This window comes from Gymnogyps californianus, chromosome 8 (assembly GCF_018139145.2).
Source record: "Gymnogyps californianus isolate 813 chromosome 8, ASM1813914v2, whole genome shotgun sequence".
Lineage (NCBI taxonomy): Eukaryota > Metazoa > Chordata > Aves > Accipitriformes > Cathartidae > Gymnogyps > Gymnogyps californianus.
Genome location: NC_059478.1, coordinates 11,879,536 through 11,906,028, shown reverse-complemented (window position 1 = coordinate 11,906,028; position 26,493 = coordinate 11,879,536). Strand labels below are relative to the sequence as shown.

The 26,493-nt window shown below is 38.8% G+C and overlaps 1 protein-coding gene across 1 annotated transcript in view; it reads right to left on the bottom strand.

The window, feature by feature from the left end:
• NR5A2 (nuclear receptor subfamily 5 group A member 2) overlaps positions 1-26,493 on the bottom strand; it is an 87,753-nt gene that overhangs the window by 19,693 nt on the left and 41,567 nt on the right. The window contains exons 5-6 of the mRNA XM_050900792.1: positions 23,037-23,156; positions 9,847-9,994 (exon numbers count right to left, since the gene is read on the bottom strand). Coding sequence (XP_050756749.1) covers positions 9,847-9,994; positions 23,037-23,156 — 268 coding nt within the window. The remainder of the gene's footprint in view (positions 1-9,846; positions 9,995-23,036; positions 23,157-26,493) is intronic.

Here is a 26,493-nt window from a genome sequence, read left to right as displayed (position 1 = left end):
TGGAGAAAAGTTTGTAAAAACTGTGAAATTAGGAGACTCATGATAAATTTAAACTTCTTGCCTATGAAATTTACTTTCACTGATTTGGGGACAAGAAAGGACCTGTATAGTCATCATCGTTACCTCCTTCAGCCTTCTGCTCAATGCAAGCCATAGATCTCCATCCAGCAGTTGGACATCAAGTCTATAACTTTTGATGGAGCTGTATCATAATAATTTAGAGAAGCGGTCATCTTGATTTCAGATTTCAAGAAACAGAGCCTCCATTATACCCAGAGATGAGGTCTTCCAAAAGACAGTGATCTTCACCTTTAAATTTGTCTATTTCTAACACAATTAATCCCAAACTAATATTACATAGCTAATCGGCTATGTAATATTACACAGCTAATCGGCTGCAAATGTGTTCTCATTGACTTCCATGGGATGTGCACAGGAGCCATTGTTTACTAGGTTAAACTTTTACCAAATACCATGTTGCCTCATCATATTACATCTCAATTACCACAGCATTTCTTCCTTTGGCCTTGGCAAATGGTGCTGCCAAGATATCCTTCTGAGCTCATTGCTTCCCTATCTTTTTGCATTTTGCCTTTTCCCTGCTACATCAGACATAAATTGTGTTCACTTTCAAGGTCTTGTAGCTGTTTCCTCCCTACCTATCATCAGTCATTCAGCATCACGAGGTCATCTCCTGCCTCTGACTTTCCCGCAATGCCATCTCCATTTTCCACTCACCACCTTCCCAGACCAAGTATTTTCTGCTTTCTCTGTTCTGCCTCTCGTGCTTAACATGTGAGATCTATTTATCCACCTTCTTCATATTCCCTCTCAAAACATTTTGCTGTGACATTTGAGACAAGCCTGGGCTGTAGGTGTGCTGGAATTGTGCCTGTCTTCCTTGCATTGTCTGCCAGTCAACACCTGTTCTTCATCACATATGTAGACTGTATACTTTAAAGGAGCATTTTAAAATATCACCTGCCATTAAAGATTCCAAATCATAAAATTAGGAAATGTTACTATTCACAAGTTTGTCACAGTGAAAGGATCGTCCTAGCTAGATGTCTCATTCTACATTCTCTGGTTTCATTCCCAGCCTACCTGCAGAAGAGATGTTCATTTCAAAAAGTCTATTTGAAATACTGTTAGTACAGCAAAAAATAATCAAGAATCCAAGGGGGCAAATATTTTGTCAGAAATTAGTATGTGGAAAAACGTACTTAAATAAATCTTGGTTTTATCTATTAGTCAGCTGTCAGCTAATAATAAATTATATTCAGTCCCTCCCTTGTTATAAATACATATTGATTAGTTTTAAACTCTGAACTGCAGAATGAGTTATATCTGGCCATTGCTAAACTGCTCTCTTCACTAAGAAAAAAAATCCCCAACACCTATTATACTGCATTTAATTAAGACAAGCATCAGCTTTATGTACCATTATTTGCTTCTGCCAAGTCTCTATGGCATAAATATTGAGCAGTCACATCTCCTGAATACCAATCGATCCTTCCTGAATTCCAAATGATTACATAAAGTTTAGGAAATGTTTTTTTGCCAGTATTATCCTCCAATGCTTACTGTAGTTAGACATTAGGGTTGAGATATGAGCCTGGATTTGACAAGTGTGCAGTAAGTTTTTTTCTAAATTCAAATGTAATGTGGGGAAGCCTGAAAGCCCTGGCTGAATGCTAATTGTACAGAACCCCTCAACTCCTTGCTTACTGGTGTTTACCAGGTGCAATCTTACAAGTACACTTGGGTAACAGAATGGATGAATGTGAGAAAACTGGTAATGGATTTATTAAAACGACCTCATAATAACAGCCCAGTTATACATATGTATCATAAATAACATATATGTAAAAAACCAGGTGTAAAAGTAGTTGTATATTTACAAACTACCAAAAGTAAAAACGGCTAGAGTGACCCATTTGAAGAAGACTGCATTAAACCCTAAGTACTGTTACTGTGAGTAAGAAGCGAACACATTTGTGACGACAAGTCTGTCCTTGGATAAGTGCTCCATTACCGGCTTGCACTGGCTTGCCAAGGAAGACTGTCATGGGATACTTTTAGCTTCAAATTCACAGGACCTACTTCAGATCCTGGGACTGAAGGTGCTTTGTGAAGACAAAGTAGTGTTATCTGTGAGCTTCTTGGTATCCTGCCAAAGAACCACCAGGCCTATTTTACAGGAAGGAGAATAGAGTCCCTGAAAACTACAAATGGCTCACACCTACCCAATGAGAGCATGAGAATGGCCATGCTGGCACTCTGGATCATCTAGACCACTGTCCCGTCTTTGACAGTGACCAGGAGCAGATGCCCTAGGGAACAGTGTAAGAAAAAGAAAAGCATGGAGCGATACCTCCTAGGAGCAGTCGCCCAGGCTTCAGCAGCTGGAGGTTAGCAACAGCCAGAAGTAGCGGGTTTTGTATTTCATAGCTTTCAATGGTTTTTTCTTCCGCTAAGTTCTCCAGGTGACTTTGGTAACCACAAAAACTTTCAGCATCCTCTACATCTTGGAGTAAGGAGTGCCAGAGCTGGATAATATGCTGTGTTGAAGAATGAATTCTTGCGTTTTGAGCCAGCCACCTGCTAGTTTAATTAGTTTCGTTCTGGTACTAAAATATCAGAATGATGGGAGCAAGAAGAAGCTTTTTGGCTAATTCTTGTTCTTAGTAAGTTCCCATGTTTTGTGGACTGTGCTTTGAAAAGCTAGTGCAGTCTTATTAAACAGAGAGTGTAAAAGGCAGATCTATATTTGTTGAAAGTATAACGTGATTATTAGAAAGACTGCAATAAAGATCTATGTGCCAAAATTTGCTAGGTTATGCCTTTATTTCTGTATTACACTTAGGCGTCTATAATCCTGCATGAGTTGGTTCTTGTCTAATTTTCCAGCCTTGTTTCCTGTTTTCCTTTTGGTCTGATAAAACCTCCTGCCTCACTAATTCCTTCATTTCATTCTCCTGTTATTTTTGTTTGTGTGCCCTTAAGCATCATAAGTACTACAAAAATTTAATCAATATTCTTTGTTATATTACTTCCAGTTGATGCTTATACGCTTATTTTCCTATCTGCATACAGGATACCCCAAATTAAACCCTCAGCAAAAACTGTGGAAGTGAAAATATGTACAGCCCCATGTTTCATCATTGTTTGCTGCTGCATTTTTTCTTATCTTTTCTGTATATTTAGATTGCAAGCTCACTGAGGCAGAGATTCTGGCTAGTCTGTAAATCTAATAGACCAATGATGTTACATAAAGTATATTACAAAGTGCAATAGCTGATTTAAAAATGTGGGTGTTTTTTCAGCTCCAGAATGTTGCATAACTGCATTGATGTGAGTTACCGGAACCAGGTGAAACGGAGCACAGGCAGGCTTTGTGCTGCTGCTCCTTGGGTGCATGTTTGCAGGAAGCTCCTTCTAGTCCTGTGAGTGGTGAGGGTAGAGTCTGCCTTGAAAATGCTTCATTTCAGCCTGTTTCATCTGCATGAAGATCTTAGTAGGCACTTTTCTTTTCCAAAAGTGCAAATGGTGGAGCCCAGTACCTCCAACACCTCCTCCCATCTCAGCTCTGACACTTTAGGGAGACTAACTGCAAGGAAAGATTAATTCGCTAATATTCCTCTTATTTAACAGAAACGGGAATGGAGGGTTGCAGATCTGGATGGATTTCTGCTGAACCCTTAAGTAAGGCTGTGGTTTGTTTGAAAACTGAGTTCTTTTTTTGTTTGGGTTTTTTTTTTTGTTGTTTAAGCAAGAGCCCATTGTTTGCCATCCACAGCGATTAAATGTTTACCATTTCTACAGGACCCTCTTGTCTCATGTTAAGTGAGATGTGAGATCAATAGTGGCTCTGCAATTATTTGTCCATTGATAAAGCCTTCATTTGTTAAATGAAGTACATTTATCTGTGTCCTGACAATGATAAGGGAGCAGTACCAGTCAGCTGCTGCTTAGTCTAGCATTTAGCTCCACAGGCAGACAAGTGCCTGGACGTGGGTCAAATGATGTCTAACTTTCTTCCTATTGGCATTTCACTTTACAAACTGCTCTGATGGGAGGTTTGACAAATCATCCTTGCTGAGTTCAGATAATAAAAACTAGCAGGACAAATGGGAAGTTTTGGTCAAGAGAAAACAATGGCTGATTTCAGGTTAAGTGACCAGTCTGTAAAGCTACTGAATGGTAAAATGAAGAGATCTGTCACATCAGAAGATGATAGAAAGTATCCCATGTAAGGCACTCATTTGGTTCTTCAAGCATCATTTAAATTTAGTCATTTAGCAAATTTAATTGCTGAAAAATTCATCTGAACTTTATTCTGTGATAGGAAGCAAATCAATGAAACAGTGAGACAAATTTTGGCTCCAGTAAAAACAGTGTGAAATTCTCTTTGGCTTTAGTGAGGGCAAGATTTCACCCCAGTGGAGCATGCCAATCCATTTCAGCCCCAGAATGAGAGAATTCAATGCACATGTGGGGTGAGGTGGTTTTTTTGTTGTTGGGTTTTTTTTTTTAATTTCTAATTCTGATTTACGACAAAGAAAGAAGGGACTTTCCAAACTAATGTCAAATTTCGTAATGAAAATTCAAAGAGGCGGATAAACTAACACATTTGCTTTTTCTGTCTGTAGTGTATCTTGATTCAAACCAGCAATTATTAAAGACAAAGAAACTATTTGTATTTATTTTTAGGCTTACTTTTTGATAATATGTACTGTGGGCTATACTGGTTATATGCTGTAGAAAAATTAGGTGTATTATTACTCTGGGATTAAGGTAAAGAAATTGCATTATCCTCAATTTGGCTAGCTTTGGGAAAGCCAGATGTGTTTATTCTCATTTAGTGGTAAATTTGATAAACAGTTATACAACTCTGTGATCAGCATCTTTCTCAGATGTGCTCTTTCTGTGTTTTGGACATGAGTTCATAAAGTAGTGTTAAAAGTAGGTTTAACACTCAAGTCTGTCAAAGATTTCTTTATTCTTTCCCAGTTTTGCAACATGTGCCTGGCCACTAACTTTCCATCAACTGTGTGATTACAGTTGCTGAATTGTCATGGCTCTGTCTTGGTTCTTTTTGCTTGAAAGAAACCTGTCAAATGCAACTAAGTAGTTAAGAAAATCCAGGTTTGCATATCTCTTGAGCTACTGATTTTTTATCCACATATCTTCAGGTTGTGGAAAAAAAATTGGCTGATATACATGAGTTAAATTGTGGTTTGGTATGTTGATTACCTTCACTCCCTTAGTTGGAATTAAGGGGAGAAGACCTCTCTATGTGAAAACACAGGAATGATGCCCCAGAAAACAGGCACGTTTTGGGGTTTGCAAATATGATGTAAACCTCAAAGAAAGGTTGGCAAGGATAATCGCTATCAATTGGTGTCCTGATTTACTTCAAAGCAAGCTAATAGCTCAAGATAATTGAAATGGAGATTGATAACAGAAATTGCTATTTCTAGGCCACCTAAACAGAAGAATTCTTTCAAATAAATCATACTGGTAGATGGATTGCTCATTTGTAATAAAATGCTTTGGCTTCAGAAGTCCAGCTCATCTTCAAATAAAACATTTGATCAGCATCTGGTGTGCCATTTGCAGCAAAGACAGCTGTTGGTACAGAATTCAGACATGTCCATCAGAGATCAAGTAGGGGAAGAAGTGACTAGAAGATGGCTTAGCAATTATACCAGGCTACAGAACCAAAATTATGAAGGGCAATTTTGATCACACGACCTGTTTCTATTTGCTTTACTGTGATCTCAGGTGTCAGTTAGACTGGTTGATTTGTGTAATGCTCTTCTGGTACACAGTGAGAGAGGAAAGCAACATATGTTTGTTTGTGTAGTGAGGAATTGCCACAGAGGACCGACTCACGGAAAGATTGTGATTCTTTAAGGGAACCCTGATAGACTAGTGTAGTAGATCTGTAGATCATGTAAGTGGATCAGAGTAATGTGATGGAACTTAAATTTAGTCCAAACTTCCTATGTCTTGACACAGTAGTTGACTGACCACTGATGGTGCAGTGAAGCTGTGAAGGAAGGGGTCTCTGCTGGTGCTTTAATGTCCTTATGAGTCAAGGCTCTTATTATTCTAAAATACAGCTGAGTTCGAACAATGCACAAGATGGTAATGTCCAGTGTGATCGTGATGATTGTGCCGGTTGTAAGGACTGATTTTTTTCTCTGACTTTTTAACCTGTGGGAGCACAAGAGCTGAAGGACTGACTCAGCTGAACTGCTTATCTACTGAGAACAATACTCCAGGTGTGATGGACTTGTTCCTCTCCAGAGATTGGCAGTGACAGGACTGAAGGATGGCATGATGAACCACTGAGGGTAGACAGACAGCCAATCACCGAAGTATGAAGATCCGTGGACATGAAAGAAGACTTTTATGTACAGAGAGGTAAGAACTACCTAGCTGTAAAGGCATTTGCTTTTTATAACTGATGGAGGGAATTTAAAAGTTACGTAACTCTACACATATTAATGCTATATAGAACTAGACTAAAGAGATGTCACACTTAAGAAACTAGTTACCAAACTCTTCTGGCTTATTGAATAATTGCTGAGCCAACTGTACCATTATATACTTGCAATGTTGGTCAGATGGGCCCAGACAGACTAGATGGCTCACTGGAGAAAGGAGCTGAGCTCCTGTGCCTGGGTGTATCACTCACTGGAGTGGGTATATGCAGTTTGACTGCAGGAAGAGTTGTGCACTGCTAGCCACAAAGGCTACAATAAATATGCACCTGTCTAAGCTTCAACAGCATCTTCTTTAATGCTACCATCAATCAAAAGCATTTTTCTGTATAAACCCTTTGGAACCTTTGACAAGTAGATAACGAACAATTACCTCTCTCAATTAAAATCTAGCAATCAAAACTGATATGATTTAATTGTGTTTTGAAAAATTATTGTAAGTGCTTTGGGTTTTGAACATTATTTTACTGTTAGTTTACTAAGATAATCACTCCTGAAATGCTAGGAAAAAAGGCAGAGACAAAGTTCTTTGCCCTGAAGGAGATTGCCATCTTGTGAAGAGACAGGCAATACGGCACAGCCATGAATAACAAACAGCTTTACAAGGCAGCCTCGTATCTGTACGGTTATAAAAAACAAACAGCTTCTTCTCAATAAATTAATTCTGTGGATTATTGACTTTGTGTTGCCTTTGAGAGGCTTTATATTAGACATTTATTTTTCAACCAAGCACTATACTAAAGAACAATAGCATAAGGTTTTATTGGTTTGGTTAACACTGTGGCGTGAACATCCTTAGAAATGTAAAAAGGCTGGTATGTCTTGAAGTGCTTTTTATTCCATTAAACGTTACAGGGCCAGATTTTCAACAAGAGCCAGCTGAGGTTTTTGAAAAATTTTTTTTTTTTTTTTATTAAGTGATATATTTTTGGCATTAGGACCAGTTTCCTGTTGAGATGCCTAAGAGATGTAGATATGTGTCAAATGCACCTAAATACTTAGGTACAATAAATGCTTCCAGGTATTTATGTAGAATTTGATGCTTAGCTAGTTTTGACAGCCCTGCTGAAAGCCTACCAGCGTTGTTAGGCACTTCAGTGTCTTCAAAAACATGACTCACTTTTAGGATGTGAGGCATCTTATTAACTTCAGCCAGACAATTCATTCATACTTTTGGGCACAAACTTAGCTGGAAAGGGTATCTGTGTTTTTCATGTCAGTTTTGTCATCGTTCTCATTAAATATTTGCCTCAGTCCTGTGGGTCAAGTGGTAACATCTTTACATTTTATTCTTTGCAGAATAACATCTTGCTTTCAGTATTAGCAAATGGAATTATGCAGTATGCTAAATAATGAACTAATCGGTTTCAAAGGTGTTGAACCTTTCTTAGCTACATCACTTTTACATGCAAGTGGTGTGACTACAAGGCTCCTATTAGCAGCAGAATTAGCTCTTTTTATAGTAGCATAAATGAGAGAAAAACTGGATAATCTGGCTTGGTACAAGCTTGCAAGGTATTCCTGCCCAACTGCTTCAGAAGTTGAGCACACTACCTGGCAGAATTAGAAGAACTAAAGGTGTAAGAACGATTCCCAAATCAATGCAAAGTACTACAAGAGCTGATGAAAGTGATCAAACAAAAAGGCCACCTAAATGGGAGAATTTTCCAAATGCACTTCACTTATTCAGCTAATTTAAAATATCACTGAACTGAGACGAATTCTCTAAATATTTTATCAGAGGAAAGCTACAGGCTCTTTAGACGTTTCTGTGCCACTGTCTAATGACTGAAAAACCTACTTATTAGGAATTAGGAAATCTGAATTCTTGCTATTCATCAGATTAATTCATAAAACATAATTTCTGCAACAGACTTGCTTTTCCTTCTTTGAATCTAAGACGTGGAAAGTAATGAAGCCCTGAATACAAAATGTTAACAGTTACCAGGGAAATCCATCATCTCTTCCTAGGATTCAGAATGTACATACTTCATAACAGTCAATTCTGTTAGCATTATTCTAATTTAAAAAATAATTCTTATTTTTTTCTGCATGTTTTGTGTCCTATACCTCTGAAGTATTGATCTTTTATGCTCCCTGTGTTTAAAGAGAGCTTCATCTAAAATTTTCCAAAGCACGTTCAAATTCTGTAAACACCACATGGAGGGACATATTTAAGACAGTAATCGATACTTTACAGTGTAAGTAAAACTGTTCCTTTTAGTCTGATTGCAATTGTATTATAATAATTTATTTGTAGAATTTTATTCCTTTACAGAAGATTTTTTTTAAAACTGAAAATTAAAGAAAAACATTACTAACTGTCACCATTGCTGATATTTCTTTCATTGTTGCGCTTGGCTCAACTGTTCACTCTCTTTGTAGACAAAATACCTTTTGAGTAAAACAGGAGGTTTGGCTATGGAGGTATGGCTGGGTCTGACCTTATTTATGTTTTTAAGTCTCTCCTTTCAACTGTCTGCCAGTAAATAAAAATTCACTTGGCCAAAGTTTATTTAGACCAGCTTTGTTAAGTCAATAAAGTGCAAACCTGAAACAGAGGACAGGCAGAAAAATCTGTTCCTATGAAGTCAATAGGAATCCATCTCCCTAAGCCCTTTTTTATTCCTGGCACCGGTGATTTTTCTTGACTGATTGATTCATTGGAGGGCACTGGTTTAACTAATTTGCCTTGCATAGGTATTGTTCCCATTCTATGTCCTCTCCACCAGTACAAAACAATCTTCCCTTTAAAGGTTATTTCCTAGCCAGATCTGTCATAAAGCTATTATCATTAATTTGCACTTTAAGAGTTCCTTTCACTTTTTAAAAACTATGAGATACATTCCTGATTTATGGGTTACGATGTGACAGCCATCATATGCAAAGAAGTTTGTTTATACTTACCACAGATGCCTTGAAAAAGAGGGATATTTCAACAATATCCCCACTCCATCTGCTTTACATGACTATATTCAGTATCATAGAAAAACATGGCAATCTGTATTTTCCGCTGTTCTCTAGAATTTCTAATAGAGTTTTATCCTTGTTCTGGAGTATTCAGAAATCGCATACAGAAATACAGAAAGCTTGTAATACTCTATTAAATTCCGTAGGTTTTAGGAGTCATTTCCATAGAAACCCGCTTTTAATCCTTATACATAATTTTCCTGCAAGTGATAATTAAAAAATAATCCTCAGATTACTGCGAACCTCATTAAATATATTTCAAAATCATGGTTTTCAGGAAAAAAATTAAGAAAAGTAAAATATTTTCAATGTTTTTAGAAAAAAATAACAACACTATTAAGTATGAAAAGTAGAGTGTACCTACCTAAACTAAACAGCACCAGGAATTTGAGACATACAAATTCTCGTAGATCAAACTGCAGGGAACGAAGCTTTGCTACTAGTTCTTGTGCATGGCTCATAAGATTGTTGAGGGTGGCTCCAGCTTGAGATGCTATTACGGAATAATCCACCTGTAAAAGAGAATTGTATTTCTGTCTGGTTGTCACACCTGCAGAACCACTTTAGGACGTTTCAAGCAATCACATAAAACTTTTATCCAGGATACTCCTGGATAAAAAAGAATCACTCTCAATTTAATGATGTTATCAAGTCAAGATTATTTTATATACAAACCTATTTTAGGACAACGGTATATATTGAAAATATTATTAAACTATATATCTTAATGGTATGTCACATCAGTGTGAATGCTGGTTTGTCTGTATTAGCTTTTTTTAGAAGTTTTATATATGACAACTGCTTATGACACTGGTAGCTGTCCCCATATCAGTTTGTTTTATTCATTTGGTGTCTCTTGTTCTTATTGTAATTTTATGATCCTGCAAAGAAAGACTGATGAAGTGAGCCTTGCGCCTACGCTGGGTGTATTAGTCCAGAGGGACATAACAGTATTCATGGGAAATGGTCCAGTGTCCATAACTTGGCCAGAAACATCTATTCAAGCCCAGAAATGTCGGTGTATTCCCACAGGAAACAGAAGTATTGTGTGGGTGGTTTCTGTTCTCCTTAGCTACACAAAATCCTGGTATTTGTTGGAGTTGGTTCCAACGGACTTGTTTTGGCAAGTCCTCCCATGCTAGCAAAGGAGGAGCAGGCAGGTGCGTGACACAGGCCAGCCGCACTTGCATTGTCCCGAGCAGCAACCACAGCGCACGAAACTACTTTCTCTGGGGCACAGAAAAAAGTGGGACTGCTCTGGGGGTCTGCTGCCCTTGTCGTGATGCCCATTTGTTCTCGGGGGAGGCTGACCTGTCTATGAGCTTTCCAAAGTGACACCTGTAATCTCTACAGAGATCCAACAGAAATCTGGAATTAATACACCATGTTAAAAAAGGTAAGATTCACAAGCAAAGTATATTTAAAGCCTTTCATAGCTGACACACCCCTGGATGATCCTTGAATCTCGAGCAACCTCCCCGCTGCTTGCAGACTGAAACTTTTTTCCGGCTAATGCCAGTCCCATTAAGGGCACGTTTCCATGCAAATGGCCGTACCAGCCTCTGCCACTCTGAAGATGTGCACCGTTTACTTTTGCATGCTTTGTGATGGGATAGTGAGCAGTGGAAGAGTGCTCGGGTACCGCAGCCTACGGGAACGCTGTGATGCGAAGGCGCAGCGCAGGGGCTGGGGCCGTGGTGAGCTGGCTCCGAGACCGGGCTGAAGGCTGTGAGACGGGGCAGCTCCAGCGCAGTGACAGGAGCGTGGAGCAGGGTGCAACTGCTTCAGGGGAAATGCCTTCAGCTCGGCCCTGTTTTCATCAGTGTGTTACATATCCCCTACAAGGGCCACTGTCCCGTCAAAATGGCCAGGTGTGTTGCTTGCTCCTGTATTGAACTGCTCCTGGCCAACTGGCTGAGACCTAAATGGCTTATTGACACATTTTAAAAAAATTTTTTTTCTTGCCTGGCTACTCTAATATTACCAACACCTTTCTCTTTTAGGAGCCTCCATAACAACAGGGAAATTGCTAACCATACTTCATGTAAGCACACGTAAGTGAAGTCTGGCTCTAAACTAAGACTAAGCACAATGGTAAGTGCACACTTTGGGTTAATGATTTGTTTAAAGGTATCAGTGCTCTAATCCCATCTTTAAGGTCTCCCATAATAAAGTAGTTAATAAAGAACGGCCAGGTATCACCAGAGGAAACAGACCAGTACTGCAAAATTTTGTTTTTCTAGGCACTGATCCCTTAAAACCTATTTTTTAAAAAAACTGTTGATGAACATGTATTTTGAAATATGCTTTTTGATTTTAAAACTATTGAATTGATTTTGCTCAAGTATAAACAGCAGTAAAGCAAGAAAAAAACCTGACAGACTTTAAACCTGACAAAATTTCAGCCAGGAAAGATAGAGAGATGAATGAAAGGAACTAAAAATAACTTCTCCTAGTGATGACCTTAGTATAATCAATAGATTACTGACTTTTAATAAGACATTTTATTTATATGTACTCTTAGTGCTCCCAAGACATTGACTGAAGGCAACTGTACAAGAAAAATGAAGTTACACTTTTTGTATGGATGTTAAGAATAACACTGCTCCAACTCTGTAAAGCATTTAAAGCTGTGCTTATGTTTCAATTAAGTCAATGGATTATGCTTAAGTATCCTGTGAGGTAGGTTTTATTGCTCTCTCTTACACCTGGGAAAACTGAAGTAGTGACATTAAATTGCTTACTCAGGGACAAAGAAATCTGTGACAAAACTAGGATCTGGTCTTTGGAAATCCCAGCCAAACCATCTTTCATAAACTACTTTCTAATTAATCTATTATTTTTCTCTCTCTCTATATATACACTTACACATATTTCTTTATATGTAAGTATAGATACTTACATAAATAATAAGAAAAAATAAAGTAACCTACCTCAAATGCTTTTTAGTCGAAGAGCAGTTTAATATAGTGACATGATTCAACTACTTCATATTGAGAAACTGGCCACACATAAATATCAACTTTCACAACTTAAATTTCCCTTTTGTATTTGTTAAGAGAGGAAAAATAGCTCAAAATCTCTCACTGAGGTTCCAGTTTGTGGGGGAAATATGCTATTCGCTTCATAATAAGAAGTTAAGATGTCTGGATGTCAAGAATATCAGTGGCCTTAGTGCAGCGATTATGCCGTAATGGAAAAACCCAGTAGATGCCTGGATCTCCCACCATCCCTCTACTGGAGAGCTCTCAGGCAACCTGCTACTCTTTCAGGTGCATTTAATATTTGCAGCACCAGCAAATTTGTCTGGGAGGCAAGTCCTCATCTGCCACTCACCAAGAGCAGGCTGTATTAAATTTTTATATTTATTGACATTTCATTACCATAATTGACTGCAGTTGGTTCTCTAGTAGAAGGCACAGGGCTGCCTCCTAAGCAGGAGAATTGGTCCCTTGAGTAGGATTTGCAATTAAAAACAACGCAGAATGGATTTTTTTTTTATTGTGTAAATATGATGAGTTGAATTTTCAGCTTTAACTAGAGAATACTGGGTGTGCAGAAGGCTTTTTTCAAGAGTGAGCAAAATTATGAGTCAGTGGAAAGACGACCCCCAAAGGTGTCAATCAGTTTATACAAAATCAACTGTGCATGAAAAAGCCTCAGTTAATGTCTATTCTGAAAAAGTAGTCACATTAAAGATCACGCTGTCCTGCTTGCTTGGTCCTGTATGCAGAAATTGATACTAAAAGGTATTAATTCTTTTACCTTCCAATTCATGATTAAAAATGCTTTTAAATGACAAAGATTAAAACAGCCTGGATCTTGAGCAAAATGCTTAATTGCATACTGAAATCTTAGCATTTACTTTATATTGTACCATTAATTTCATTTGGTAAAAACAAATCCACAACTGAAATAAATTATTCTTGCTTCCCAATTAATAGTATTACATTTCACAGTTGATTTTGATGTTGAAGACGGTGTGTTGACTGGCGTCTTTGAAAACAGAAGCTTTGGTGAAGCTTCCACATAACCTAATTTGGAAGTAAAATGACGGGCGTAAAGTTACGGCTGCACAGACAAATGGAAGTGTGAATTCCTCACGTACCAGTACACAGTGCTATCTTGCATGATGAATATAGTAATGATGAAGTAATGATAGAGGCTTAATTGGATTAGCTTGGTACCAAAGCAATGCAGACAGAACAGCACTGAATAATTTACACTGCTGCCTGTTCTCGCCATTCTGGTGCTGAAACTGGCATGTTTAAGGTTAGTATGGACATCACTATGTATGTTATACTGCAGGCTGTGCTGTAGCATACCATTTGCTAACTGAAGTGCCTAAATGTAAAATCAGATACTCAAAACCTCTGCTCTGCTGCCACCAAACTTTGTGCTTAAAGTCCTCACAGCTCCACCTTCCACCAGCCCTTTGGGTGCCAAACTGCCTCTAGGCATGGCTGGGACTACCCAAGTCGTGACAGTGGTAAATAACTGTGTGTCCAGCTCGTGATACAGCTCTTCTTAGATTTATGGACTATGTGGCTTTCATCTACCTAAGGTAGCAAAAATGCCAAAGGCAGGAGTTCTTCAGCAGGCCAGTGGCTGGAGCCACTGAGGTATGGGAAATCTGGGGTCAAATCTCCGGTCTAAAGAGTGCATGAAATAAGTAAGACTATAGCCTAGCAATTGGGGTGTCTTTCTGAAAGTGAGAAATACCAAGTTTCTTGAGGTAAATATGGCACATCTTGTGGATATCTTCTGATCATGAGTATTGGGCAGAAGGAGGAGGACTTTTGGCCTGGTTTGGAGAGGAAGGATTTGCTTGGTGCTTAACTGTAGGAGGGAATTTCCAGCTGGAAATCCTGAGTAGAAAAATGTGCGTAAGTCCCTTGGACGGGCAGCATTTGTGTCAAACCTCTCTCCTCAGCCTGTCTCAAGGCTACCTCTTACAGTTACCACCTAGTTTGCTGCTGGCCTTCCCTGCTCCCTGTGGTGCAGAAGTAAGGGCTGGGTGGGTAGATGAGGCTGCAGGCTCTGTGAGAGGGCAGGGCAGTACAGAGGCACTAGGATTAGAGTGGTTTTACTTGTTGATGGCTGTTACCAGGTACCGACTATCACTGAATGCCATTCCTTTCAGCCAGAACAGGAATTGTGCAAGTAAGGAATAAAGCCCCTGCTGTGGCTGTATACAGTACCTGTATAATGAACAAATGTTCTAGCAGATCAAGGTAGTTCAAAAGTTAGTAAAAGATTGATTTCGTATTTAATTTAGTAAATTAGATCACTGTGTGTTTGGGGCACGATGGCAAAGGAGGCAGTGGGTGCCTAGGTGCAGCAAAGGGACCGTCCCGCTCCTCCCTGCTCTGCTCCGTGCAACCCTGGCCAGCACAGCTGGCTGCTGCTGATGGGGGGCTGCTCCCCCACCGCTCCCTCCTCGGTTACAAACTGCACTGAAAGCCTGGGGAGTGGCCTGTAATGGTCTGCCCTGGGTTTGGAAGTCCTGACCCTGCTGAGAGCCTGTGAGTTGGCTCTAGTGTATGGCTGTGTGGGTGGATGAGCCTTTCTCTCAGAAGGATGCATTCAGCACAGTATAGAGCAAGCAAGTTAATTTACTATCACAACCATAATTACTCTTCCATTGTTTCCTGAAATATATATTTCAGTGGCAACTACAGTGGTTGTTAAACTAATTCTGAGCTTTTCATATAATTAATACTTTCATTAAAAACATTTAAAGCGGTATTTGTGTTGTGTTTCTAAGCAAATGAACATGGAAAAACACTTTGAAGAGGCACCTATGCACAAAAATTGAGGAGGACTCAGCATGGACAAAACCAGCAGATATGCTTATATCAGGTTTGGATATATTAATTAAAATGACTTATACAGCATAAGATGCTTGTCATTTTAACGTGATACACAATAATAGAAGATAATGAATTAAGTTGCCAGTGGACCTTTCCCCTAGGATGATGTTATTGTGCTTGCTAATTAGCTATAATATGCAAATAGTAACACTCCAAAGTACTGCATTTACTTTGTCTAACAGTTTCAGAAAAACTAGTACGTCAAGACTGGAAAAATTCTATGCCCTGTAGTTGATCACATATAGATTCATTTATAGTAGATATATTTATGTTATAAAACACATAATAATCAAAGTTTTGTTAAGTTTCATGTAAACAGCTATTTTAATCAGTGCTATTAAATTTTCCACTCTAGTAATGATGACTATTGGGTTCTTCATATTGCTAGTATGAAGATGTTAAAGTAATGTGCAGAACATAGCTAACCTAGAGTACAATAGAACCCATTTCTTTACCAAAGTGTTGCAATGCACTTTGTGTTTTTTATATAGAGATGAGATGATATGGAATCACTGCTGAGTTTGAATATCCATAAACTTCATTGGAAGACAGACCATCACTGGAAATTTTTTGTGAATGTTTAGGTAACATCACAAGGGCTGTGCTAACTCACACTGTTTCTTCAGGAGCTTTTAACCATGTAAGTTCATTTCCCCTTATTACCCTCTTATCTTACCCAAATTTCTACTCTACTATTTTAAATCCTTTCTCATTGATGGAAGACTGGATGTGCTCACTTTGAGTCCCACCAGTATCACTACTCCAATAGGCGGTTGGGACAGACTGATGTGGTGCTTTCTTCTTTGAGTTGGGTGTCTCAACAACTTGTCTCTCATGTTGGGCAAGCTTAAAATCAAATATGGGACTTTACATGAATTTATATGGAGCAATTAGTTCACTAGTATGGGACTTGTATAGAGGACTAGCAGCCTTGAAGAAATGCTGCCAGACTCCAGGCAAATAGCTTTTGTTCTCTTTATGGGAGCGATGTGTACAGAATACAAAAGAAAAGTGTTTCCTATGAACACAACAGAGTTAGTATGTGGGAAATGGAACAGTTTTGGCGTGCAAGGATTCCTGTTGGGTGCCCTCTCCATGACTTTTTACTGGAACTGGAATTTTAGACTTAAAACCATAGTGCTATGATGGTTTCATGGCAACATAGCAAAGCAAATGTAAATTGGGATCAGTTTGTTCACAGGTGTGTCCATAGCTACTTGGAAGGCTCAAAATGTTTAATTAGTATTTGGACAAACCTGAATTGGGCACTTCATGATTATAACTGAATTTTGATGTGTTTTACCTAGTTTAACTGACAACATCTAGTTCAGCCCCAAAAAGCAGCTAGCATAATAACTTCATAAGGCGTGAGGCACTTTTAACAACTAGCACAACCTTGTTTTCTTTTCCTTTAGGCAGAAACCACTAGAGTGAGGAACTGTGCAAGCCTGAATACAAGAGCACAAATACTGCACTGAACAGCAAAATAATGATTGCTTGACCTTGTTTGTATCCACCTTGAATCAAATCCTGTGTTTGTTTGCCTATGTAAGGACTTCTAGATTTGGCCCCCAAATGCCAATACCTCTTTTCTGCCAGGTACAGCTACGAAGGCTCACTGACTGCAATCACAAATCTAATGGTGTGGAAAAAAAAACAAAAACAAAAACAAAAATTACTAATTTCCAAGAACTTAAGAAGTAATAGCTTTCCATTAGATATCCATTAGCTTTCTATACCTGCGACTAGTGTATGTATTTTTAGTCATTTCTTAGGATGAACAAAAAAGCCTGGTTCCTTATCTACTTTTTTTTGCCAGGTCTGTTCTATTGTCCTTCAGAGACACTCCTTCCTTTAACACTCTTGTAATTTCTTGTACAACAGTGATACTTCTGCAAGGGTGATCTTTCTTTGTGATACAGTCATCTGTAGCCCACAGTTTGAACGTTCAGCTGCCTCTTAAGAAACTTTTCAGTGGCAAGGTGATCTTTCCTTGAACTTGCAAGTTTTTTCCCTAGACAAACAGATTCTCCAAAGGCCTCAGAAAATACATTGGGATAGTAGAAGCCTTCTTTGCAAGTGGGTAAGTCTAACAGAGATTACATTGCCACAGAAAATTCCCCAGGCCACACATCACCACCTTTCAATAAAGTACAGCTGAAAGATCTACAAAGTATCCCATCGAGGGAGAGGTTCAAGCCACAAAATTCTGATCTAAATTGAAGTTAAATTTTGATGTGCTTCAAAACACAACACTTTCAAGATGTTGGTTATCTCTCATGCTCTTCTCTGGTGCTATGCTTTAGAATACAAATCCAGGTGGAAATATGTATTTGTGTGATGACTTTAACTAAATCAGTAGTTTCAACAATCTCAAAAAACCCTGAGATTTAGGCACATTTTTGGACAGCCTTTTTAATCTGAAAGGCTTTGACCAAACTCAGCAGAGGGAAGATTTGGCAACGAGTAGAGTGTAGGTATGAAAAAAATGAGCAGCTTGTGTCTGGGCAGCCGAGGCTACAATTCCTGTGTTGTGTGTTGACTGCTGCATGAAAAGGCATGAACAATGATATTCTGTACAGAGCTTTAGTATCTACACTGTGTGTGCTGGCAGTATATTGCTGGTGTAGAAGATACAAAAGGAAAGTGCTCAAGTTGGAGGAATTAAAGTTCTATAATTAGAAATGGTCTGTTAAAATTACATGCCACATGGTAAGCCTACGAAACTTGGCGTGTGGAGAGCATATTGACAATGATTTACAATTAACCACCACACTGGAAATCACTCGTTAGCTGTTTTCTATTACGAAATTTGGAGAGTTGAAAAATGCATTTGTGCTACTTTATTTCCTTTTGAAATGGTAATTGCTACTGCTGAGGGGCAGTACTTAGTGCAGAAAATGAAGTATGCAGCACAGGGAGGAACTTGTTTCTGAGGAACTGCTGAGGAATTGTAATGATCTGAAAAAAGTGCTTTCTTGAAACACATAAACACAAAAGAGCTTCATTTATGAAACTCCAACCAAATAAATAACAAAATAAAATAAAACACAGTCTTTTTTTGTGCAAGGGCCAGTGCTTACTATTTCATTGCTGACTGCACTTTTTCCCCATCAAAGTGGGAACAGTGGATTGACACTGGGTAAAACTCATAAGCCAATGGCTTGAGGGAAATGCAGATGTATGGAAATGTGATAGGAATGCCCTAAGGTAACGGGTTTTGAGCCAATGTGTTTTAAAATTATCGAGTGTGCTTCTAACTACTAGCCCGTTTTAGATACCTAGTACAGAACTGACAGTGGTATGGCCCTGGGGAGCGGGATGAAGTTTGACTTTTGTGTCTGAGGAACACAGGCTGTGCAGCCTAAGTGGAGAAAGCAGGTATGTTCTAATTAAGTGGTGATAAGTTCCCCTCTTACAGCTTCCCCCTTGATTGTGATTGTAAAAAGGACTGTGTTTATGAGTAGCTTTTATGGAGGGATATATTAAGGAAAGCAAGGAGTGAGGCTTCTGAGGTCTTAAATTCGCTAACTCCTGACAATAATCATGATTTCTCAGGTAATACAGTAGGCTATCTAGCTCAGGTCCTCAGTTTAAAGTTAATATCTTTGAAAGCCAGATGATTGACTGTAATTTTGCTCATAGTGTTTTGCTGGTAGCAGTAAATAAAAACATCTACAGCACTTCTCATCAGAAGTGTCAGAGTGCTTTCCACACCTTAATCAATTAATTTTTATGAGATGGTGGTATGGTTATTTGCCTTTCTCTGCTGGAGGAACTGAAAGGATCAGGGCAGCAATCAGAAAGTGTGCAGCATTTAGTGCAATAGCAACGACTCATAATGCCTGGGTCTAGAAGTGTGGCTTTCCGGAATGATTTTACAGTTAATACAGAGGAGACAGACTGTCCTGGTTTAAGCTGGGATAGTTAATTTTCTTCCTAGTAGCTGGTACAGTGCTGTGTTTTGGATTTAGTGTGAGAATAATGTTGATAACACACTGATGTTTTAGTTGTTGCTAAGTAGTGCTTTTTTTCCTTGAAAGTTAAGGATTTTTCAGTTTCCCATGCTCTGCCAGCAAGCAGGTACACAAGAAGCTGGGAGGGAGCACAGCCAGGGCAGCTGACCCGAACTGGCCAAAGGGATATTCCATGCCATAGAATGTCACGGTCATTATATAAACTAGGGGGAGTTGGATTTTATTTCTCTCTCTTTTTGTTATATTCCTTTTCATTACAATTATTATTATTATAATATTTTATTATTGTTGTTGTTATTATATTTTATTTTATTTTAGTTATTAAACTGTTCTTATCTCAACCCACGAGTTTTACTTTTTTTTTCCGATTCTCCCCCCCATCCCACTGGGAAGGGGGGAGGAGTGAGAGAGCGGCTGCGTGGTACTTAGTTGCTAGCTGGGGTTAAACCACAACACAGACACAGTCGTAATTGTCCTTTCATAAACACGTTTGAACTGGTGTTGTGTCTTAGAATGACAACAGACTGAGTTGATGCTGCCAAGATGGTCCATCTTGACACTTAGGAAAAGAAGCAGTTGTACTGGATCAGCTTGGCTAAACAAGTAACTCACACCTGAGCTACAATGCAAAAAGGCAGTATAGAGCAGCTGAAGCCAGGAATGGCTCAGAACACGTAATTTATAAGCACTGTCCAGGCATGTAGGGATGATGTTAAAAAAGCCAGTGTTCAGCTAGAGTTGAGACTTGCAAGGGATGTCAAATTGCTAGTTAGGGGATGAACAAGGAAAATGTGGGACTGCTGCTGGATTCAGCTGGTGATTTAGTGGCAGCAAACACAGACCAGGCTGAGGTACTCGGTGCTGCCTTTGCCTCAGTCTTTACTAACAAGGTCTCCCAGGCTCTGTGCTTTGCATCAGGGCTCAAGGAGGAGGAGAGTGACCAGCATCGGGTATAAATTGAAACAAAAGAGATTTGGACCAGAACTAAGGAAACACTTTCTCCCCATGAAGATAGTCACGCAGTGGCACTGGCTGCATAGGGAGGTTGTGCAGTTTCCATCCTTGGGGGTTTTCAAAGCCCAACTGGACAAAGCCCTGAGAAACTTTGTTTGAGCAGGGGGTTGGACTAGAGACTCCTTAAAATCCCTTCCAGCCTGGATTATTCTGTGATTTTAAGATCTGTGGCTCTGGCAATTCTAGATATTTTAAACTGTTTGCTTAGCTCACCCTGCTTTGTCCGTCTAAATAAAAGAAGTTCTTCAATGAATGATTTTCACCCATGAAAATCATTTAAATAGATGATGTTTTAAAATAAATGCTTTTGAATGACAGATTGCATACAACTCACGTACTGGCATAGTAGTGGCATTTCTGCAATACCTCAACTACCAGCGGTCTTTCTGTGAGCACACGTGCCACGCACAGCCCAGCGAGAGCAGGCGCACTCAGTGCAGCTGTACCCTCTCCTGTAAGCAATCTGGCTTTTAATCTAGGATGACAGTGACCAGAGCTGAATGAAATCAGGACAATACAGTGGCATTATGTGTAGATTTCAGACTCATTCCAGTTTCAAAAACAGCAGTCAGAGACTGCATATTTACTTCAGATCTGGTGCCTCCCTATTTCTCAAGGAGAAACTGTGGTGCATACATGGGAGTATGTTCTCCAGCCATTAGCAAGCGTGAAATGGGAAGGAGTCCACCCATAAGGGAAGGGGCTGACTGTAGTGTTCTTGTTTGCTGTTCTCGTAATATGGCTCCTTGCTCTCCAAGCAGCCTAAGTGCAAAGAGGAAAGTATAGATGATGGGAGACTCTGGGGGTGCTTGCACCAACTTCAAAATGGCAAACTTTGACATAGGAAAGCTAAATTGGGTTGAAAGGAGGACGAATTAAACCTATTTGACAAACCTGGGGCAAAAGTGGATGCAATCAGTCCAATTTACCCAGGTTTTAATTTAGTTGGAGACTACAGTTCTGCCTGGAAATATACAACTTCCAAAACCAGCTGATGATTTGCAAGCAGTACATTTAATAAGCATCCTGCTACCTGTTGTCCAACAGTGATGAAATGCTCTGCTTTGCCTTGAAATCATGTACAGCTGGGGGTTTTTTGCAAGAAAAGATAAAAGTGGCTAATGAGGTAAGAATTATTACTGTGGAAAAATGGGGACAATGGCTAGAATTTAAGGGTATTTAGATGTCTCTAATGATTTCAGTGGGACTTAGGCACTCAGTATCTTTAAAAACTGGCTAATCACATAACAAATGAGACACTAATTTAGCAGTTCTCTCAGGAACAGAAAACTGTCAATATACTTATAGCTTTATAAACAAAGGAATAAGCAAGCACCCTGTGTGGTAAATAAAATAATTGCCAGTACAATTGTCCATGTTTTGCAGATGATGAAATGGAAAGGGGATCAGTCATTTTCTCAATAGCACCAATATAAATCAAGAGTAATGCAACTAATTTTTGCTTATATAATTAGGGAGTACAGCTTTATTTCAGATAGGTTCGTGACTTTCCACAAAGGTGCAGGAGTCAGTTCCATAGCTAGAATTTGAATTTTCCCACTTCTTTGCTTGGACAAGTCGATCATTTCTCCCTTCTATTGTACACCTTTTAATCATAAATGCAAACAGTTATTTCTCCTTCTGATTCTTATAAACACTTGTTCTTAGTGTTAAGAAATGGCTACAGTTTTAAAATTATAACTAAAGCTGTAAGCAGATTCCACAACATGCAGACACAAATGATGTATCTTAGAAAAAGGAGCTCTTTCCCATGTGTGTATAAATTGAGGCTGTTTAGTTTGCAGCTACTTAAATACCGATGGGCCATCGCTTGGTTTCACTTTGAATCAGGAACATAATGTACAGGCACACTTTGCTTCTCTTTGATACTGTGATTTTTCTTCTGTTACAACCAGAATAAGAATCTTAGGAATAAGGTTCTTATTTTACTGTCAAGTACTTTGTGCTTTGGACAGTATGAGGGAGACAAAACGTTCTATTTCCTTTGGATTTTCTCACAGTGTCCCTAATATTTGCCACATGATTGCTCTTGCATTTTGGGAGATCTATGCATCTGACACCTGAAGAAAACTAACCCTTGGAAAGCTGTGCAGAAACTACAGGGTGCATACCCTGAGACAGCTCCTGAGACAATACCTGCATTTATAGCCTATGGACTAAATAATTTTCCTGGGATTAGATGTCTCAGCTGCCCAGTTTCTCACACATGTGCATACTTCTCTAAAAGCAAGATATTTCTGAGGTAGTAGCTGCAGGTTCTCTAGGTTTCTGACCCAGCTAGTTATTCTTTTGAGTAAACCATAATTCTGAAGGGAAAATAAGCTATAATTGCTTAGACCTAAAGCATCAGGTTTGGGAGCGTTGTTGCTGTCAGAAACCATTTTAGCCCCAAGGAAATACAACTTCTTGAGAAACACTTCTCATCTGCTATTTTTCAATCACTGAAGTATACAAGTATATTTGAAAAGCAAAGTGCTTATGATTATATCTGCTTTTATAAGTTTAACTGTAATCAGCAGACTAGGAACAGAGTGCACAGGTCATTTTATCTACATTATTTGTGGAGAATCTCTGAGAACACAGGAGTGCTTCTGACCTAGTCAAACTCCTGCTGTTTTGAAAATGATTATTAAAAAGCCATCAATACTTCTCTGAGCCCACATACTCACTTGTTGCCCGGTAACCAGAAGGATGGAACCTTCTTTCCCGTGTACCACTTGCCGGTAAATGTGATCTAGAATTAAGAGTTCACTCCAGCAGTTCTGAAGCAACTTCATTTGGTCATCAACCTGTAAAGCAAACACGAACGTTGGTGGCATCACTCTGGAAGTAAGTCTTACATCACACTACAGAGTCAGTCCTCCTTCAAGCATCTGGTTAACGGTATAAGAACAGAAATGCTATCAAAAATTATTCATCCACAAAATTACTATTCTCAGCTGAATAAATAGGGCACTGCTGAAACCCTTATCCGTAAAATGTATAGAATATTTACTACTGATTACATTCTAGGAAAGCAGAACTACAGCATTGTTATGCAAAATAATAATAGTAGTATATTTATGAAATGCTCATGCAAATGGGATATTATTTTTACCCAAAACAAGAATAGCAGAAATAATGCTAATGTGAACTTTCCCATACTCCCCATCCTTGAACCTCAGCTTCTGGAAATAGTGAGGAATCTGCAGATTCAAAAGCATTGTTGCTGCAACAAGCCCAAGTCAGAGGTAGGTCCCTTGCAAAGGAAAAAGTGAAGAAAGAGGTAAACTCTCCCTCTAAGAATGGTTGTGGTACTATGAAAAAAGAAGAAAACTTCTTCATAAACAGAAGCTGAGCAGCTTCAGGTGTCACTGGCAGGCCAGAAAGGGCTGTGCACAAGGCAGTAGTGAGCAGTGAGATATATCACTGACTGCATTTGGTAATAGAAGGAACATACTGGGCACTTAGCACAAGCAACCTACATTAAGTTTTTGTACAATATTATTTGAGATGTACATATTATAAGACAACAAAGTATATCACTAAACTGATTCCTATTGCAACTGGATTGCATTCAGTTTTATTCACTTTAAAGACTGAAAAATAATTAAAATTTCCATGGAAATGGGAGAAAAAATTCACAAATTAGTGGAAGGCAGACTATGAATTTAAGTCATGGTAAGCAACAATATCCTCTGGACCTGTTCTTACTGAACTTACTGATTTCTTCCTAAAATCAAACAAAGTCTTTGACCTCAGACATGTGTCCTGAAAGAGCTGAGATGTGTACGTTAACCCTGCTACAATTAAGTGTCTGGTGCGGATGTGGTAATAGCATGTATATAGTTAAAAGGACTCTAAGAACCTGCATAGATAGCAATTCCTGAGCAGATTAAAGATGCTATAAATTAGAAGTAAAAAAGAAATTAGCAAAGAGAATATTTAAAGTGGAGAAATGCCTAGAATTTCTGAGACATGGAACTATTAAAATTGTTTTTCAGGGGTTCTAAATTTCAATCGCTATAGAACTAGATTTCATAATGCACAGGAAACCACATTACAAGGAGCAATCTTGCATGAGCTGAATTAGATAATGAAATAGATGTTTTCAAATTTTATCAGCTATAACCTAACAAATTTTTGAACTTTATTCTTTCAAGCTTGTTTTCTGGTTGTGTGGTAGAGAAGGAAGTAATGTTTGTTACTAATAGATTTTTGTAGTGTCACCTGTGAAAGTTACCTAGTATTGTCTCCCTCTTTCCAGTCCCTTGCCATATATCTCAGGCTTTACCATCTTAAACATCGAAGTCCCTGTTTGCCTCCTTCATTCATCTTAACTTCCCTTCTCCCCACTCACAGTCTTCTCCCAGCTCTTCTTGTCCCAGCTTCTCCCCCTTAGATATCTGTCTCAAATTATTCCCTCTTGGTGGACTATGCAAGCAAATGAAATCAGGAGAGAAAGGGAGCAGATTAGCACAAAGCCGATGGGGAGAAAAGGGCAGAAGAACCCGTGCGCAGCAGAGCATGTTCTCCTGCATAGCCTGCACTAGGACCCTCGGTTCTTGCTTTTGCCTGCTCCCTGACTGCAGCAGGTATCTGTGCTGGAAAACTGCACAACTCATTCCCTCCACTACTGCTTTACCTAGAGGATGATATAATTTTCATGGGGTTTTTTTTGGGGGGGTGTTTAAATTTTATTTTTACACCCCCCCCGCTCTTTAAAAAAAAAAAGAAAAAAAAAGAACAGGGAAGACTATATCCAAATATCTGTGCCAAAATAATATCTTAAGGTTGCAAAATCAAGCGCTGCAGAATTAGTTAATACTTGTATTAAAATTGTCTGACCTATTCTTATTTTATCTTCAATCTGTCCTTGTATTATAACAGATTTTAATGCACAGACACAAAAGGGCTGAATTAATATTGTGCAGACACTCTCAGTTCTGATATTTCAAATGTTTTGCATGCTTTGGCTTTCCAGTATTAAGAATAATCTTTTATCACAGTTGCTGTTCTGCCTACAGTCACAGTTAATACATGTATGCTCAGATAACTCCTATAAGCTACATATCCATTGGCAATAGAGATGGAGGAAAGAAAGAGGCGTGGACTCTGTAGATGGATATATTACTAAGTCAAAGTAAAGCTAGTGCTATCACAAACTCAGCCTTGCTCTGTCCCTATGCTGTCTGTGCCCATGATAATTCATTTCTGTTCAGATCACAGAGCAAGGCTGATTCTGTATTAAAGATCTCTTCCTCTGCTCACAACATGTATTTGACTACAAAACCATTTCAACCAAGTGACTTGTTAGCTCAAGGGAGGACAGTAAATTACCACATTGATATAATCCCTACCAAAACTTGGGCCAGGTTTAAAATAAGGCATTATTTGAAGAAAATGTTTGAAATCTACAGATTCTAGTACTCTTGCTTTTTACATGAAACTGTTTTGTGATCATTTTCTCCTCTGTACAACAAGGTGTTACAAAAATCAAATAAATCATGCTAACATGATAATTTCATCCAAAATTAGCATTTCACACAAAGCTATCACAGCTTACATCTGAATGAAACAAACTGTGAGACAGTTTAAACATTCAGCATCCATGTCATGATAACTAATACCTGAATAAGAGGTCAAGCATTTGATTATATTATAAATGACATATTTCCAGCTAACCCATCTGTCTCAGCCACAGGCTTTTGCAAACAAACTACACTTTACAGGTCTGGCTTTCTGAAGGCCCCAACAGCAGCTAGTCTGCAATCAAAGCTTACCTCCCAAGCTTTATGATATCATTACCGAGCCAGTGCTGTGAGAACAGTATGAGACAGTAAAATTACAAAAAAAAAAGTTTTGCACATAGTCTGTTCCTGCTGTTCTACAAGACTCATGAAACTAGCAACAGTGAACATCTGCTAGTGGTTCACAAAATCTGCTTCTCCATATTCACTGTGATTTAACCAGTGAAAGCCTATAAAATGGATAGCACAAAAAGCACGATACACATCCAAAACACGGTATTGCCTTCAGAAGGCTATTAGATCCAGCTGCTTTTGCCATTTTAAGAAAGTTGGTGGGGCAGCAGAATGCTTCCCAGCTTGCACTAGGAAGAAACAGAGATGACTTTAAGGAGGGTCA